General features: G+C 33.3%; 2 protein-coding genes across 3 annotated transcripts; both read left to right on the top strand.

Annotated features, from left to right (window-relative positions):
• The first annotated feature begins 5211 nt into the window (after positions 1-5211).
• LOC100245840 (adenine phosphoribosyltransferase 5) lies at positions 5212-11567 on the top strand. Of its 2 annotated transcripts, XM_002264980.5 has the most exons (7): positions 5212-5872; positions 5994-6104; positions 7241-7333; positions 7644-7793; positions 7894-7952; positions 9237-9308; positions 11188-11567. In XM_002264980.5, exons 1-6 carry the CDS (start codon positions 5764-5766, stop codon positions 9291-9293), a joined length of 579 nt encoding a protein of 192 aa, XP_002265016.1. In that variant the 5' UTR covers positions 5212-5763; the 3' UTR covers positions 9294-9308; positions 11188-11567. The 2 variants fall into 2 exon arrangements, with proteins under 2 accessions (XP_002265016.1, XP_059595531.1); XM_059739548.1 differs by lacking the exon at positions 11188-11567 and having other exon boundaries at positions 5254-5872; positions 9237-9482.
• A 1655-nt stretch (positions 11568-13222) lies between these two features.
• LOC100250980 (uncharacterized) lies at positions 13223-18350 on the top strand. Its single transcript, XM_002264810.5, has 5 exons — positions 13223-13500; positions 15212-15347; positions 16915-17114; positions 17684-17857; positions 17986-18350. Exons 1-5 carry the CDS (start codon positions 13330-13332, stop codon positions 18070-18072), a joined length of 768 nt encoding a protein of 255 aa, XP_002264846.1. The 5' UTR covers positions 13223-13329; the 3' UTR covers positions 18073-18350.
• Positions 18351-18747: the final 397 nt, after the last annotated feature.

Consider the following 18747-nt stretch of genomic DNA (forward strand, 5'->3'; position numbering starts at 1 on the left):
AACTCTAAGTAGTCTCTTGATGGTGTTTTTTATCATTATGCATCTAGAAAACTAAACGGTAGATAGTTCAAAATTTGTATTTATTGTTTTTATCTCAACTCTATTTAGGATCAATTCAATTTTATTAATCATTTTGTCTGTTCCTTTCATAAGATTATATATGGGTTTTTTCTTTTCTCATTTGTATTAATTTTTGGCATGTCCCAATTAATCAACTATTCTTCAGGAAAAATTAAGAACTAATTATTTGTTATCAAAATGACGATCGATCAATTTTATCAATCAATTGTATTATCTAAAAACTAAGAGTTGATTTTATGTGATCAAATGGTGATTGACCAAACATAATGATCAACTTTATTTGAATAAGTTGAGAGTTGATTTTCCTTGATCAAATTGGTGATCAATCCTTCTTTATTAATGTCGCTTATCTTAAAAAGAAAGAAAAAAAAAAAGGAATATCCATAAAATTAAAAAAAAAATCCCCAATATTTTTTAATTGGCTCTAAAATCATTATGAGTCCTAGTTTCATATTTGACCATTTCATCTCCTCTATTAGCATTACAGTCGTGGTGCTTTATCTTTTCATCTTTTTTGACAACTATGGGTTTTCCTTTAGTTAGTCAATTTTTTTTAGGTTTGGTAGTTAGTATTAGATCTTTGGTCAATGTTCTATCTTGAAATGAGTTTTTAAAAATTCTTCTTTGTTGTTCATCTTTGGGTGGTTGGAAAATTTTCTCGTGTTACTTTCATCAATCAACTCTCAATAGGTGTTCACCGTCCCTCTTTATTCATGTTTTCATCATTGGTTATGCATAATTGTTTTGGTTTTGAGGTTTTATTTTCTATTTTTTGAGTCACTTGAGGGTTCCTAGAGTTAGTTTCTCAATGTTTTCGGAATTAATTTTGGAACTTGGATGTGATGTTTTTGTTTCAATCTATCACTTAATATTAGTTTATTCACACTTGCAAAAGATTGTTAAGCTCTTATTCATAACTTCAATATCTAATTCCTATGGTGTGAGTTATAAGGAGGATGCCCATTTGAATATTTTTTTTCTAACATATATTTACATGGTTGTGTAGTGATGGAAAAAAAAGGTTTTTGAATTATCTTCTAAGATGTCTAAGAATTTTTATTGATTATTTCACTGACCAATTTTCTCACCTCAAATCTTAAATGGAACAACGAATATGAGAACCATTTTATTTCTATAGCACAAATGTCTTAACCTTTGATTTAAATTCATTTCAAGATAAGGAATCCATAGTGAAGAGACTTGAGCATGTCTCCTTGAGCTTCGAATCTTATTTATATTTGGGAATGCTCGAGTCTTGTGAAAGTTTGTGGGTATTTAAGTGCGAAAACTTTCAATAAAATATGTTGTTGATTCATTACTTGTTTCTATCTTTACCTAGTTCTTCAACCTTTGGGCTCAAATATCTTCATCATTTAGGCCCAAATATCAAGAAAATGCCTAAATCATGTTTCGAGGTGATTCCAAGGGGTTTCATATAAAGCTAGTGGAAAGCTAAATTTCTCAAAGTACTAAACAACCAGTGTGGGAAAGGATTAAAGGCATTGGGTAAGATAAAACCTTGTATTCAATATCTTCTTTATATTAGATTTTATAACCGTGATTGGTCAATAGTTTCTTTTATTCTTTTAAAGATTTTCCACTTTATACCGTCATATCTTTATTTCTTATGTTGGAAGATTGTCGATATCATTTGCTTCCACTTTTTATATATTTGCATTATTTGGGGGAATATTGTGACATCATCTTTATCTGGGGTTTATTTATTTTACAAAAAATTAAACAAAAAAAAAAGAAAAAAAAGAAAAGAAAAGGAGAATACATTTATGGGTCACACTTCGAAATTTTATAGGTCACCAATTCATTCCCCTAACTAAGATTCATTCATAAATTGAAATCTAATTTAAAATTGATATTCTAATAAATTTGATAACTATTGTTCCATTTTTTCCTAACAAGATGGAAAATTAATCATTAGGGTGATGAACCCCCATTGTATTAGTAAATGGGAGTGGTGCTTGCTTCCAACCCTACCAATACACCGTCAATTTACACAACTCAAAGCCCATGATTGAGGGTCCCTTAATCATAAAGGTTAAAACAAGATTAGATCAAAAGTTTCAAGGGGCAAAAAAAAAAAAGGGGGAAAAAGAAAAAGAAAGAGGAAAGATAATAATGCATGAGCATTGACTTGATGGTACTTAAAAGGAAGAAGATCTGAGATGATCCATAACGTGACTTGGGGACCTAAGGTGGTGGAATCAACGGTGGAGATTTTATGTTTTGTGATTGTGATGAACGTGGGGCGTGGGATGGAGGGCTAGCAAAAGCATTTTATATGGATATGGGATGTAAATAAACCTGGAGATGTTGAGAGGTGGGGACGTATCCATATGAAAATAATCTAGCGATCATGCTTTACAGTACACACGCGTGCGCGTCAACAGTGATCATGTACGTCCATTTGTGGGCCCTTCAATTATAGGGAACATGGGGTCTTTTCGGAAATGTTCCTCTGCTTGCTTCTGCAGGATAGCTCTGTGCACTTTCCAAATATTAATGATCATGAGTAATGTATTTTTGAATCTGGTTTTTTTTCCAACTGTGTCCTCTTTTTGATTTGCTTTTTTGGAAGGCAAAATCTTTGTGTCTTTATTGAATCAACTTGTTTAATACAAAGGGAAATGTTGACGTAACTTTGCAAAGTACAAATAAATAAGATTAAGGTATAAGATATAAAAAAATAGGACTGTATATAAATAACGAAACTTAAAAATATATATATGATGCTAGTGATATTTTTTCGGTAGGCATCATATTGTAACAGAATTGTAATACAAACCCTAAAATTACATTACTTTTTTTTAAATTAATTTAGGATACATTTCTTATTTTGTATTTTTAAATTTTAAAACTTTTATATAAAATAGAATATTTTACATACAAAGTATAAATTTACGTTATGTCTTCAAAAATTATTTTAAAAGTTTAAAAATTAATAGAATAATTTTTTTAATATCTCAAATTTCTTTAAAATAATTTTTAAAATCATTACTCGTTAAATGTAATTTTGTAGATATTCTTATATCTTATCTAAAAATCACTATTATTTTTTTATTTTAAGACTAAATACAAAAAATGTATCTGAGTTGACACTTTTTTTTTTATTTGATTAAATTTTTATTCTATTAAGATTATTTTTAAAATTAAAACAGTTTTTTAAATATTATTTTTGGTGCACTCAATGCTCAATTAGATTTAGTTTGCCCACTATCAATTCTTCTATTTCTTTTTAGAGGCAAATGCCCATGATCACATGATCGAGTGTCTCAACTTACTGATACACGCATGGAAACTTGTTCTAATCATGTGCTTTAAGGACACATTTCGTATTCATGCCCCTAGAATTACATCACATTCCTTCTTATTTCAAGACCCACATTCTAATTGTTGTCGGATGCCAACCATTAACTTCAGTAAAATGTCAACTCTAGATGCTTCTACCTAGTTGTATTGAATGAATAACTTTGTCAATATATCAATTTCGGATGCTTCTACCGATGGTAAGATGCCACATCAGTCCCAAATGGCAATGCTCGACACACAATGATAATTTAAAATATATTTAAAAGTAATTTCAATAAAAATGGATATATATCATCCCACCCAAAAGCAATGGAGTCATTCAAGTTGGCTATTAGGTTTTGACCTCATTGCTATCTTAACAACAAAAAATATATATATATATATATAAAGTAGGAAGTTGAAACGAAGCTATCATTGAAATAGAAGCATCAAAACATTGGATTCATAATCGGTTTGTTGAAGACAAATCTTAACCAACTTTATCTTTGAAAATTTATTAGAAAATGTTTGAAGCATTCAAAACAAAAATCGATGTATTGTCTTGGTATGAACGAGTAGAAAATGCTAGGCCTATTATTTTTCTATTAATAATCTATTAAATATGTGTTTTTTTAGATTTGATTACTACCCCAATGTTTTGATTGCCTCGTGTAAATTTTCGAATAGTGGAGATTACCAATTTCATAAATACTCAATGGACAACCTGACATTTTCCTACAAATATATTATATAATATTTTTATATAAAAAAAATAATTTTATATGAAAAAACAATTCAACATTTTTAGTTGAAAAAATATCTACCATCTAACATTAGGAAAAAGGCATAGGGTTTGGTTGGGTCAATATGGGGTACAGGTGGACTCGTCTCGACCAATGCCTTCCGTAATGTCTCTGTCACCACACCATTTAAAACTCTGCTGTCTCCGGACAAACCCGTTGTTTAAATCAAAATACAATTGAAAAAAATAAAAAAATGGAACAAATCCAATAGTCAACGTGATGAGTCAAATCAAGGGCTGTGATCACCCAATCATGTTGATATCCAATCTTTAGATTCCCGCTGAGATCAGAGATCCGCTGACATCACACGGCTCATAGTGTGGGCCCACCCTACGCATGCTGCTCCACACCGCAGAGTAATTGCTCTATGTACGGAGGACATTTATGGTGTATCATGCGGGTACGCACACTTCTGTATGCACATTTATAATGACCCATCCATGGAGGAAACAAAGACACAATAGAGGAAATACCTGGAGGTGATCTGAGCCATTCATTTAATAGAAGGGGCCCACACTAGGGCCGACCTTGATATTATGAGGAGGTGACACGTGGGCCGGTTGAGGCAGAGGACGATCCTGGGGACCACCACCAATATCCCGGATCTTCTCCCACTTGATTCTCTGCAATCCGCAGCCGTAATTCTTGAAATTATCAAAAATGCCCTTTTCTCGATTTTGTCAAAGGTGTATGTTTGGAGTTCCACCGCTTCTAATGATCTCCACTGTCCATTTCAGTCGTTTCGATTCAGCCGTCGGATGCCAAGACTATCGACCAAATTCAAAACTTTAATTGATTGAGTTTATTTAAAATTTAAATAAAAATATAATACAAATGAGTATTTTTCAATTTTTTTTAATTTAGACAAAATATTTAAAAAAAATATTAATTTAAAAATAAATAAATTTATTTATTTAATATTTTAAAAAAGAAATAGTTAGTCAAATTCAAAATCATTAATTTGATGTGGAAATCATGGAAGATAAAGTCATTGGACATTTGGTAATAAATTATATAACATGTCAAATAAGGACTCATATATGAGTAAGAATTACTCTTTCATGATTGCATAATCTTGAAGGAAAATGATTAATTCATGAAATTTGATTCAAGAAATGATTAGTGAATAAATGATAGAACATGGGGTGTAATCTTCTACAAAAATTAAAACCTTTCTATGGAAATAAACCCAGGTGAGATTAAGAAATTTATCTAAAGAATTTTGAAAAATGAAAACAAAAATCATCTATGTGTTAGTGTTATTACAGAGGGTTAGGATTAGGAAAAGGGTTTAACATGAACATGAAAGCACTGAATCCTTGCTATTGGGGATTAAATAATGGGAAAACAATAAAAAACAGTGATTATAAATCATAAGCACTTGGCAGTTGGATCTTCTTCAGTGGTGCTTCGGCCAACAAAGATATATTATTTTTGAGGCCTCTCCCTCTCACACTCAACTCTTTCCTTGTTTGGACTTTGGAGTGAGAAACAAGAGAGAGAGAGAGAGAGGGGGTTGGACTTGTGTTTGGGAGGGAAAAAGCTCAGAGAGACACCCAAGTGGGAGAGAAAGCGGATGGAAAAAAAGAGAGAGATGTTTGCAGGTGAGAATGGGTTGCAAGGAGACCCAAGGCTGAAGGCCATATCAGAAGCCATTAGAGTGGTGCCTCACTTCCCAAAGCAAGGTCTTTTCTTTGTTTTTCTGGGTCTATTGTATTATGTTTCTTTGTGGGGTGTTTGTTCATTTGAATGATTTTTTTTTTCTTTTTTTTTTGTGCCTTTCTCCTCTTTGGTTTTGGGGTTTAGGTATCATGTTTCAAGACATAACAACTCTGTTACTGGATCACAAGGCCTTCAAGGACACTGTTGATATCTTTGTTGATCGTTACAGGGACATGGGCATCTCTGTCGTGGCTGGTATACTCTCTCTTTCACACCCATTTCTTTCTTATTTTTTTAGTCTTGAAGTCTTCTCCTTTCTATATCTAATTTGGGACAGAGGGTTTAATGGGATTACCATTTGTCAAGTGGCATGATGGCCTTATTTTTCTTTAATACTTGTTTTCATTTCTTTTTTGAATCTTTTGCTAGTGATTGGTAATGTTATCAAGTGGGTTAGAAGGGAAAGTTTTTCCCTTTTAAGAAATTTTTGTTTTCATTTCTCACTTTCAAGCTCATAAACACTAATGGGGAGAGACGACTTTGTGTGAACACTTTCATTAGTGGAATCTCTCTTTTTCCTTTTTTCCTTTTTGTTCATCATTTCTTGTTTTCATCTTTACTTCTTCTTGGGTTTCAAAACCAGGTGCTCTGTGAAATATATTTCAATGGCTTACAATGTGATTTTCGGCCCTCATATGAAAGAGCAAATTGTCACAATCATATCTTTTTTCTTTCTTTTAATTCATTGTCTATTTTCATTGTATGTCCCTCTTTTTTGTTTATTTGTTCCTGTTCCTATTCTGTTCCTCCAGGAGAGTATTTTATTTGACTGGTTTCTTAGATTGATTAATAGAACAAGAATGTGGCTCATCGATCTTATAATTGTTATGGTTGATGAACTGCAGAAATTTCTTGTTGATCTGGACTGACCTGAGATTTCCTGTACTATGGTATCATCTTCATGAATTGGTCATCATAGTATTTATTGTTTGCTTGCTATGGCTGATAATATGGGCTAGGCATTCTGGACATGGGGTGAAATTTGAGAAGTTATAGCCTTAAAGTATTTGAAGAAAGGGAATGCCGTAAGTTAGTCACAATTTGCAATTCAACCTGTGTGTCACCCTGTAAATTTGAAAATTATGAACAATGCCATTATGTCAGTGCTCTAGTTTCCTAGGAAACAGAAGAAGAAATAAATTGCTTAAAGTATGGGCTGGCGTTTGGCCTCTGGTCATCTGATAAATTTGTCTAACTCATAAAATTGACCCATTTAATAGTTGATACTCAACGGTTAAGAGTGGGTAAAGGAATTTTTTATGACTACTGCCTGAAGTTTGTAATTCTATGGTCTGTTTGATGCCTGCTCACAATTTTAAATGACATTCTAGGAGTTGAAGCGAGAGGATTCATGTTTGGTCCTTCTATTGCTTTGGCCATTGGAGCAAAATTCGTTCCTCTTCGGAAACCTAAAAAGTTGCCAGGTATGCCTTTATGTCAAAATGAAACTATGCTTGCCGGCCCTCATAATTATATGAAATTTGCTCTCTATTTTGGAACAGTGGACTTAGATTTCGCATACCTTTTGGTAGCCAAAGTTTTGGTGAATGAAATGCTATTGAAAAACTCTCTCATCGCAAAACTGTCTCATAGTGCCCAATTGGCTCATGTGATATTTGAATTCCTTTCATTTTATTAGGTGGACAAGTATTATAAGTAGCTTTTACTTTTTATGATTGAATCAAACTCTTTTCTATGGATTCTGAGTTCAAACCTTCAAAATTTTGAATTTAGGAGAAGTTATTTCTGAAGCATATGTTCTGGAATATGGAACCGACCGTTTAGAAATGCATGTTGGAGCTGTTCAACCTGGGGAACGAGCATTGGTGATTGATGATCTGATTGCTACAGGTGGGACCCTCTGCGCAGCGATAAAACTATTAGGTAAGGACCTGGAGGCCCTTCTAATGTTTCTACTATTCTGTTTTGTTTGTTTGTTGGTTCTCTGGTTAACATTATTATGCTTGGAAATGCTGCTAACTAGAACGTGTGGGAGCTGAAGTAGTAGAATGTGCATGCGTTATCGGGTTGCCTGAGGCTAAGGTAATGGTGTACATTTAACGTTTTATATGTTTTTGCTCTTGTTAATTTTAGATAGATGGTTCAACCTCTAATTAACATTTTTGGATGGCTTGTGATCAAATTAGCATTTATAGTGATGCTGTTTGCCCAAAGTTTCAGTTCTCTGATGGATGAATTTGAAGTTGGTGAATTATTATGTCAGTACTACATGAAAGGGTTGGGCCTAAGCATTTCTATAGCTAGTCAAGTTGGTGCATCATATGGTTCTGTGCTTAACATCTAACCTTACTTTATTTAGTAGTAGCTGCATCAATTGCTAACAAGTGGGTATCATGCATGCAACCGTGAGCTGCTACCTGGTCTGTTTTCGAGACCTTGTAGTAGTTGATACAAACTTGAAAGTAATACTGAAACCATTTCTAGTGAAGCTACCCTATCTAGTAAATATTTTAGGAAAAAGAAGAGAGAATGTGCTTTGTCATTTGGGTCACATGGATGTTCTGAGTAACCTATCTTTTCTGCCAGTGTGTAGTTACGGTAGTATCGATTAACTGGCCATGTCTTGTATCTGAGATGTTATTGATGATACTTCTGACCAACCTCTTTTTCTTTTTCTGGTTTGTTTTTGTTGTTTTTAAAAAGAAACAAACATCTTCATCCATTAAATGATAAATACAACTAGAATAGGATGAGCAATTCTTTAAAGATGTATGTTGCTCAGAAAGTAACCAAGTACCCTTCGCCTAAAAAAAAAACTAGCTCCATCCTCACAAGGAATAAAACCAAGGTACACACAGTAGAGATACTTTATACATTCCAGGGGGAAGAAAATCTCTAACAAAAGAGACCAAACACATTGCTTCTTGTTTGTCTAACTGGTCTGTGACTGGATTAGCTGAATGAGGAACCCAAACGGAGCAACCCAACTCACTACCAACATATATGACTGACCCTTCTTTTCTCACTGATACCAATTTCCATATTGTTTATTTATTTATTTTTGTGTGATGAATGGTTCACCTGATTTTTCCCACCTATTGTATGATTTTGTTTTTATCTCCTTTTATCTAAATTTAGCTTAACTCTATATTTGATCCATCCAAATTAATGAAGGATTTTCATGAATGGTGTAGCCCTTTGACACAGTTCCTCAGTTTCTGGTTTAATATTAATGAAATATCAATGCTCTATAACTCATTAGGGAAAAGTGGTACTGTGGTTTCTCTTCTGAGCTGAGCTTGCTAAACTGGATTTTAATGTTGTCTTGCTGTAGTAGCTTGGGTCTAATGAGTATGTGCTTTGCAGGGACAGTGCAGGTTAAACGGAAAGCCATTGTACATCCTTGTGGAGCCCCGCAAGTAGACAATTGTTGTCATGGTATTATTCTAAACCTCTTTTGATTCTCAAATTTGATAAAGAATTTTGGTCCCATGCATTTAAAGAATTGTGTAAATTTATGATGTTAGATGGCAGTGTATGACTTGTCAGTCTGGATGGTTTTACGTGGCATTATTAGCTGCATATGAATTGATGAATCTACTCAGTATTGGTAAATCTACTACTATACTAGATGGTATATGTGCTATGCAACAGTGGGGTCATTGCACCAAGAAAGGTGAAGGAATGTGAGAAATTTGTGCATGTATGCACGCTCGTGTGGTTGTGGGGGAACTTTTCTGTAAATGGTTAAGAGTAGTTAAAAAAACGCAATTGAAGTGGGTCGAGGCTATCGAAAATGTCTTGCTCTATATACAAAATGTCAATAAATAATTTTTTGAACCAACAAGACACGTAGAAGAATAAAGATGTCCATTAGTTTTCTTGTTGGTTCTTAGATATTTTCTATATACAACATGAATTATTAATCTAACAGTTCTCGGAAAATTCTAAGTAAAATATGGTGGCTCTTTATATTGAAACATGCTTTGTCGGTTCCCCTAAGCATTATCCAGGTCATCCTCGCTTCTGATAACTGAATTCATGCTTACAAATCATGAGGGTTATAAAGCTTTGTCTAGGGCTACTGTGAATGTAAGCCACTTGTGGAATTCTGATCAACTTAATTATTTAAGAAAAGTAGTCCAATTTTATTGTCGTAAAAATAATTTACAAAATATTCTAGATATTGCAAAAAAATTCCAGATTATTCAAAACATTTACTATGGATTATTCTTGAATGGTAACATTGGCTTCTTTTTTCAATATATGTTTCTTCTCCCATGCAGAATCGATCTTCCAAGTCTTTCCTTTTTATTCCTTATCCTTTATTGAATTAGTGCCTTCTTGCTCTAGTTTCATGCTGTTTTCATGATATTTATTATTAAATCAAACATAATTTCTTTAGTGGGAATTGAGAGCGTATGGTATATTCTACATCCTATAGAAATTGATTGAGAAATTATAAAAAAACCATTGAAGATTTACTTGTAGCCTGAGCTTTATATGAGGTGAAAGCCTCTTATGGTCTCTATAATGATTATGGGAAAACTTACAGTTGAGGTATGTGTCTTTCTCTTTTGTATGTATTTTTTGTTTGGAAACTATGAAGCTCAACTTCATTGTTTCTACTACATCGAGATGGTCTTAACATTGAACCATGTGATCCATAACCATTCCTTGCTTCCATCAAGTAGAACTATCGTGGGTTTTGTACTTAAGAGTAGGCCATGAAATAGTTTGTGAACATGTAAACCAAATGCAAGCTATGCTTCCAGAGCTTTTCTGCTCATTGAGCTACTTGGTGTTACCATGGGAAGGATGAATGGTGTTAACTGTGTTGCTTTGGTCCTGTCTCAGTGGGAACAATTTATCCATGCATGCGGTATCGAACAAGCTCCCTCCCTTCTGTTGTCAACCAATCTAAAAATGTCGGTCTTAAAACAACACCCTAACCCCTGAAATACTATATAGCCCATGTGAGCCGGAAATGAAGTTGGGTTGGGAAATTTTAGCAAGTTGAAATATGACATGCCTGTGTACTTGTTGGATTCCATGGAATCCAAAGGTTGTGTGATTCTCTGTATTAAGTCTGGTTCATTATGCTTCTGCTTGGTGCCTGGTTCTCAAAGTTGAAGAATACCTGGCATCTTATTAGTACCAAACCCTGGCTTTTCCACCATTGATTTCTTAACGAACAACCCTACTTACTAACATCTTGAACTTGTATGAAACATAACAGGTGGATGGTTTTTGTAGTTCTACTTTTGGTACAAGTTGCTATATCATTTTTGACATGCATGTCTTGTGGTTTTTCCAGTGACAAGAGGCTCAGTCATTTGAAGTATCACCTATTACTGGGATTGTGGGCTGTGGTGCCCTGCAAGCAAAGCTCAGCTCCCCTTGTGGATCATCTTCTCAATGAGGCATGCTCTCACAAAGCTCCATTTGTGCAATTTTCTGGTTCTTGAGTCAAGTCAGTCTAGTGAAGAATCCTCTCCTTTTGTAGGCGCTTGTGCCTTTTCTTTCTTTTCTTTTCCCTTTTTTTTCCTTCTTTTATTGTAGTTTTAATCAGAAATGGGGATGAAATGGCTGAGAAGCAGTGGGCGGGCAGCAATTGCCTATATTCAATTTGTTAAATTTGTACCCAACTCTGAATTTTCAAGAATGTATTGATTGTGTACGCCTATTCCACCACCATCTCAAGCCTGCTTTAGTCTTCTCTGTTGCCTCTCTCATGGAGTTCATGAGATTTGGAAGGATCTGTATTGAAAAGCAATCCCACATTAAACCTCTGCCACATGGGTCTTTGGCTCTGCAACTGCTCAGGTGGAGCATGAGGGTTTTCGGGATCCTGGATTTGTAACCGCCGCTTAAGTAGATTGGAAGCTTTCGCTTCTGTAATCATCATTGTTGGAAGTATTTGAATCATGTTTCTTCAAGGAAAAAAGAAAAAGAAAAAAGAAATTAATGTTCTTCGCAATTTTCGTATAAACTTACCTTAAAAACATAATAATTTTTAAAAATTATTTAAACAAAATCATGCCAGCCTTTTTTTCAAAATTTGAAAATTCTAATAACCGTTGTTTCAAAGATAAGGTGAGCCCCCCCCTTTTTTTTTTTTTAAATAAAATTTTATATTTTATATTTTAAAATCAAAACAAAATAAGCCCATCTCAAGAATCAAATTATTTTTTAAAAAAACATTAAAAGTTGGTTTGGTTCATGTTTTAGACTATTCTTAAAATTCCTATGAAACAGGTTTTAAAACTTTGTTTAATAGTGATTTTAATAAGTGCTTTTTAATTCTTTTAATTTTTTTTTTATGTATTAAAAATGTTAAAAATGTTTCTTGAAATCATTGTCAAACACATTTTAAAAGTCCATTAGATAGTAACGGTAAAAAACACTTTTTACCTTTTAAGCACAGTACGTGTGATAGTGATTTTAGGAAGTATTTTTAAATTTATAACACTTGAATGATGAAAATTTTCGAGTATTAAAGTATATTTGGAAGTGATTTTAGAAAGTATTTATGACATTTCTAATATTTGAAATTTTTTATCTTTTAAGTATAAAAAATTGTAAAAACATTTCTCAAAATTATTATTAAACACGCTTTTAAAAATATTAAAAGTGTTTCCTAAAATAATTGTCAAACAAACTCTTATTTCCACTTATAAATGTTAGAAAATATTAGAAGTGTTTTCTAAAAACGCTTTTTACTTTTAAGTACTTTAAGGTGTTAGAAAAATTTAGAAGTACTTTTTAAAATCTACGGTAACATAAAACCTAATTTCAGACAAAAAATGATTTAATAAATTTAGACTATATTTGATTCCAGGAAAGTTTGAGAGGAAATATAAAAAAAAAAATAGAGAGAAAACAAAAAGAAAACCAATAAAAAAAATAAAAAGTAAATTTAAAATCAACAAATTATTTATATATATATATATATATATATTTTTTTTTTCTATAATAAAATTAAATATGCAAAAATTAATTTTTTAATATATTTTTTTCTTTCCTTTAATACTTTTTGAGAATCAAACATAATATTAAAATAAAAGAAATTTAAATTCAATAATTTTTTTATATCAATTAACTAAAATAATTTTGATCATAAAAGTTTTTATTTGAGTTTGAAAAAGAGTTGTTGATGAAGTTTCAAAAATATTGAAGGGTTTCTTGTCACCTAATTTTTCCATTTCTATTTTTAGGAAAATATCTCGATCCAAATTTGATTTCTTGGTCAAGAAATGGCAAAAAAAAAAAAAAAAAATAGCAACGCACATGGCCCACAGGAGGCGTGGGTCCCAATGAGGTGTCGGACGGGTTTAAGCACCGTCAGAAAATGATGGTATAAAAACTAAAAAGGAAAACAGAGGGCGAGAAATGTCTGTCCCTTTTGAAGTCGCAGTGAAAGTGTGAAGTGAGATAGCAGAGACACAACAGAGCAAAAATGTCTGCGGCCGTCTGCGGCAGCAAGAGATCATTCATGGACGACATCGAAACGACGCCGCCTCAGGCTTCCAAGAAGCTTCGCTGTTCTTCCAACTCTCCTCCCCGATGCTCACCACCCTCTGCTCCCCTTCGTCAACTCGCTGCTACCTTTCCTCTCCTCGACTTCCAGGTTTTGTTTTTCTTTCTCAGATACGATGTAGTATTCATTTCGTTTTCTGTTTTTATTCCTTCTGATATCTGTTTGGTCTCTGAGAAAATTTTGAATTGACTGATGCGAGTGTTTGTTTGTTTTATTGGAAACGGGAATTAAGGTTCGGAATTCGGCAACCGAACGGAGGATTTTTTTTTCGGTTTTATTTGTTTTTTCATCATTTTAAAAAATGGCATTGTGATTGTTCTTTTGATGTTTAGGAGATTGGGATTATGTCGTGTAGCGATTGTGGTCTTTGGAAGATTGTTTTTTCGTGTTTCTTTTTCTCTCTTGGAATGCTACATATATTGATTTTGGTTTGGGTTTTATTTCTTCTGTTGGAATTGGGTTGGTTTCGTCTGTTTGATTGGTGAGAAAATTTTGAATTTATTGAGGTGGGCTTTTATCAGAAAATTGATACTGCTACCCTGCTATGTTACTAAGTGATGGTACTCCTTAGAAGATAGTTTTGTGTTTTTTCTCTTAGTTATAGAAAGTCTGGTTCTTTGTTTTCACAATGGTGACGTAGGAATGATCTGCTTTGTGAATTGTACTAGATGAATTGGGCATGGATATTTCTGCACAAAATGGATATGTTTGTTGAGAATGGATCTACTTGAAGTCATTTAGAAGCCTTACCCTTGATACCAAATTTGTCATTTTAATTAAGCTCTTAACATGCATCCATGGTGGACAGAATCTTGTTCTTTCTTGGGGAAAGGGAATCTTCCTTGCTTTGGTTGGAACATAAGAAAATTGTTCTAGATAGGACTCTTATGTATCTTTTTTGAGTGAGAAATGGAAAACTTTCTTGACAACAAGAGTGAGAGAATTATGTTTGGGGAAAGGATGAGATAAAGCTTTTATGTGGAAACTCCGTGAATCGGGGAGAAAAATCTAAGTTGGTTGGATCCTAGGTATAGTTAAATTCACTAGAAGTTATGAATGTGGGTGTTTACAAGATACCAAATCTGGAACTTTCGATAAAATTCAGATGTTGACTTGATTTTTCCACACCGGACCTCCATGCCGTGAATTACACGCGCCATTGTCACTTTTCCAATGCTTCTTTGTAGTTCTTGAACTCCAGGATCCGAATCCATAAACTGAACACTCCATATGAGCAAATACTTTTCATAAGCTACATTCTTTGCAAGTACCCGATCTATTTTCTAAATCTGTGAAAATTTTCATAAGTTGATTGGCTTGTGTTGCAATCCTTGGCACCTTTAATCTGTAAGGCTGAAATACTGTTTTTGGGTTTAAAAACATTAGAAAATATCCAATTGAAGGCAAAAACTTCTCTTTTTTTCTGAAAAGATCTATTAAGTTCGCTCATGCTCGCAGGAAGACACTGCCTTCAAGCAAGTCGATTTAGTAAACTCTCCACTGCCTCTAATTTCTTTGTTCAGGATTGGAGGGAGATCTTTCTTGGTAATTGACATTTTTAATGGAATTGCCAATATCATGACTTGGACTCAGAATCCTGACACTTGATTATATTGTTTTCTATTTTGTTTGAAGTTTCTAGTGTTATTGCTTTGAAATATTTTTATTTTTTTTATTCCTTTTGCACATTGATTGATAGCCTAATAGACAGAATATTATTTTCTTGCACAGTTGTTGAGATAATTTGTAGCTATCTCTTTGCTACTGTGACTAATTATCATTTAATTGTATTACTTTTCAGGTTCTTGAAAGAGCACTGGCAGAATGTGACAATGACCTAGATTCTGCCATGAAGAGCCTGCATGAGCATCATTCAAGATATATGGAGAAAAGAATAGGTTCAGTTGAAGGGACCTTTGCTGCAAACATGGATAAAGGTATACTCTTATTCTCTATAAGAGACTTGTCTATTCTTTTAGAAAAGAGCAAGCTGAGATCTATCTTGTTTGCTCGGCTGGATTTTGATGTTTAGGTCTAGGTTTTCCAAAGTATCTAGAAGCTGCATTGATTATCTGGTACAAATGTTTTTTATGCTTTGGTTTCACTTGTTACTATGCAGTTGATCCTCTAATAATTGATATTTATGAAACAGTATTCTCTAATGGCTTGTAATTCTTTTGAGGAATTAACTTGGTTCTCGGGTGGATTATTAATAATCCTGTTACCCAATAATTAATGTTTTCTTAAGAAATTCTTGTACATTAATTCTTAGACTGGAAATATGTAAAAAAAAAATATTTACCTTATCATGTATGAGATGAGTAGCTGTGAATGAAAACCTCAAGCAATTAGATCCAATGGATAAGCTATTTATTTTTGCCAACATTTCAATAAACGACAACTTAAAAGACATCATACATGCAAATCATTCACTTTTCACACTCTTTTCTTGGAGTGTTGATCTCATTATCTTGTAGGCTAAGTTCATAACAAGGAATCATATGCTTCAAAAATGAGGTCTCAAATAACGTAAAAAAATTGGTTTCTGACTCATGATATTCAATTGTTTTAGGAATTTCCAAGTCCTCATGGACTTTTAGTATATGGGAGCGAAATATTTATTTTTCTTCCCTTTATATGATCCTAATAGACCCTTTCCTTTTTACAATCTTCTTGTTTACTTTATGGGTCTATCTCATCACGTCTCTTTCTCTCATAGACACCCCATCAAAACCTTTTCTTGACCTTGGAATAGGTTGATGTCTAATTTTCCTTATTAGAAATATAATTGATAAGATGTATATGACTCATGTTTTTGTGCAAGTTGTCTAATTGTGAGGAAGTTTTTTGCTGATGAAAGTTGAAGAATTTTTTTTAATATTTAATAAATTCTTTTTAACTATAAATTTTCTCGTCCATGACTATTCCTTGTTAGAAAATAAGTACTATAGTAGGAAACTCCCATTTTGTATGTTTTCTAATGAATTTTTTTATATTCTTTCAGGGGCCTAAACCTTTGTATGACACATTTGATTTAGATAAAAATTTTCTTACTTAAACATAAGAGATTCAGATGAAAGTTTACAAATTTGAATATCTCGAGTCCTTTCCATATATATCCTTGATGCATATAAATTTCATTCTTTATAGTATCATGCAAAATCTAAAGATTTTGAGCTATAAATTTCATGTGACATACTTTATTCTGAGCTCAATCCTCTTTAATATAAGCTGATACATTCCAAATAATGAATTGTCATTCTGATCATTAAGATGGGATAGGTTGTTGTTTTGGACCTTCAGTCATCGTCAATTCAATGTACGCATGTTTGGGGATGTGTTCCTCATAACCTTATACTACTTTACCTAACATAGTCATTATCAGTAAAAACTAAACTATTCTTATAAGCTGTTTTATGAGCTAGCTGCTTGAAACTGCATTCTCTTTCTATGGTTGGTTTCACCTGAGGGCAGGACTCTAACAGCTGCATTTATAATTGGCAGGTAGCATAACTGCTGATGGAACTGCTTTTTCAAACAACCTTCCTGTGGATGGTGGAGAATGGGTGGAATTATTTGTAAGGGAAATGATGAATGCTGCAAATGTAGATGACGCCAGAGCCCGTGCAACAAGAGCACTGAATGGTTTGGAGAAATCCATCAGTGCAAGATCTGATGCTGAGGTAGCACAGACATTTTACAAGGTGGGTATTTATTTGTTTAGGCAAATATGCTTGAATATTCTGCATGCCAGTGGGACTAGGCTGCAGAAGTTCGGAAAATAAATTCCACAAAAAATGAGTTACTGGGGACACATATCTAATAGAGATTCTGACAAAGTTGACATTTTTTTTTGAAATTATGATCTTTAAATCATGTAAACCATGACAAAATGTGTCAGTGCATAAAGTGTCTGCCAGAATGGATTCATCTTCCTGTGTTCATCGAAGTGGGAAAAAGATTCTGAAGTTAAAGAGTGCAGTTCTGAAATAGTTGGCTATTGCAATGATTCAGTTTGTGCCTTGAGGAGAAAAAGGTAATGGGAAACAGTAGAGGTGCCTAAGCATGCATTCTTTGCGAAGTTTTATCCAGTGGGAAGAGAAAAAAAGCAGAATGTGCTTGTTTTTTGGAATCATCTAGCATTTTTAAGCTGGAAGATTGTTTTGAAAATTGCGTGGAAGTTAGATTTTTCTGTTCTTCTTTACAGATGCTACAATGCTTAATCACAAACTGTCCTTCTGGAGCCTTGTCTAGTTACACTATTTATTTTCAGGAAAATATAATGCTAAAGGAACAACTTGAAGTACTAATGCGGGAAAATACTATTCTCAAACGTGGTGTGGCTATCCAGCATGAACGCCAGAGAGAGTATGATGATAGGAACAGAGAATTGCAGATGTTGAAGCATTTGGTCCCTCAATATCAGGAGCAGCTGAGAACCCTAGAGGTGAACATCAAAACCCCCACAATTCACAGGAACTTAACACAAAAATATTTAAATGTGTTAGCATCACAGAACTTATCTTTTATCAATTAAAAGGTTCTGGGATTTTTACTTTACGGTTGTCATGCCAGGTGAAGAACTATACCTTGTCAATGCATCTGAGGCATATGCAGCAAAGCAGCTCTGTCACCGGTCGCTTCAATCCTGATATCTTTTGAGAAAGAGATGGAAGGTAGTACATGATAGAAAACTCAACTCAAATTTCTGGGCTCATTCATGGTGTTTGCTCAGGGACCTGTTTGTTGTCTTTTTCATGGCCCATTTGGTCATGTTGTTGTCTGGCTGTCGTTGTAAGCAAAATATGGAGTTAGTTTCAGCTCTGCTAATAGAAGATTTTGAAATGATTTTAAATTTTAATGGCATTCTCATTTTGTGAGAAGATTTTGCACTAATTTCAATTTCTTACTATATATATCATATAAGATCTTTGAGGGCTTGTTGCTGTGTCCTTCCTCTCATGCTTTGGTTCTTAATCATAATGCTTCCTATAAAATGCTCTTTATCTGTTATTTATGTATATAATAGAATTTGTAATCCACCTTTGTCAATGTCATCTGTTAAGGGTGTTTTTGCTAGGCTGGGTTGGGCTTGGAAAGCAATATATCACATCAAATTAGTTTATTTATTTATTATTTATTTTATTTTTTAAAATTGTGATATTGTGATGATTGGTGTTATGAAAGCTGTTTTTATCTTTGTTTTCAGGGTGGAACTCCCTAAGGAGACTTTGAAAATAATTTTATGATGTTTTTTAGAATAAAAATTTGTTTAAGGACTTGAAATGTTTGCAACCTATTTGACGTGCTTTCAAATATATATTTTTTTAAAATAAT

The sequence above is a fragment of the Vitis vinifera genome, chromosome 9 (assembly GCF_030704535.1).
Source record: "Vitis vinifera cultivar Pinot Noir 40024 chromosome 9, ASM3070453v1".
NCBI classification, from domain to species: Eukaryota; Viridiplantae; Streptophyta; class Magnoliopsida; order Vitales; family Vitaceae; genus Vitis; species Vitis vinifera.

Excerpts from the sequence above, each read along its gene's own strand:
- LOC100245840 (XM_002264980.5), top strand. The coding sequence starts at position 5,764 with ATGGAAAAAAAGAGAGAGATGTTTGCAGGTGAGAATGGGTTGCAAGGA. Across the intron at positions 7,794-7,893 it reads CGCAGCGATAAAACTATTAG|AACGTGTGGGAGCTGAAGTA; the intron begins GTAAGGACCTGG and ends GCTGCTAACTAG. Across the intron at positions 7,953-9,236 it reads TCGGGTTGCCTGAGGCTAAG|GGACAGTGCAGGTTAAACGG; the intron begins GTAATGGTGTAC and ends TGTGCTTTGCAG.
- LOC100250980 (XM_002264810.5), top strand. The coding sequence starts at position 13,330 with ATGTCTGCGGCCGTCTGCGGCAGCAAGAGATCATTCATGGACGACATC. Across the intron at positions 15,348-16,914 it reads TGCTGCAAACATGGATAAAG|GTAGCATAACTGCTGATGGA; the intron begins GTATACTCTTAT and ends TATAATTGGCAG. Across the intron at positions 17,115-17,683 it reads TAGCACAGACATTTTACAAG|GAAAATATAATGCTAAAGGA; the intron begins GTGGGTATTTAT and ends ATTTATTTTCAG.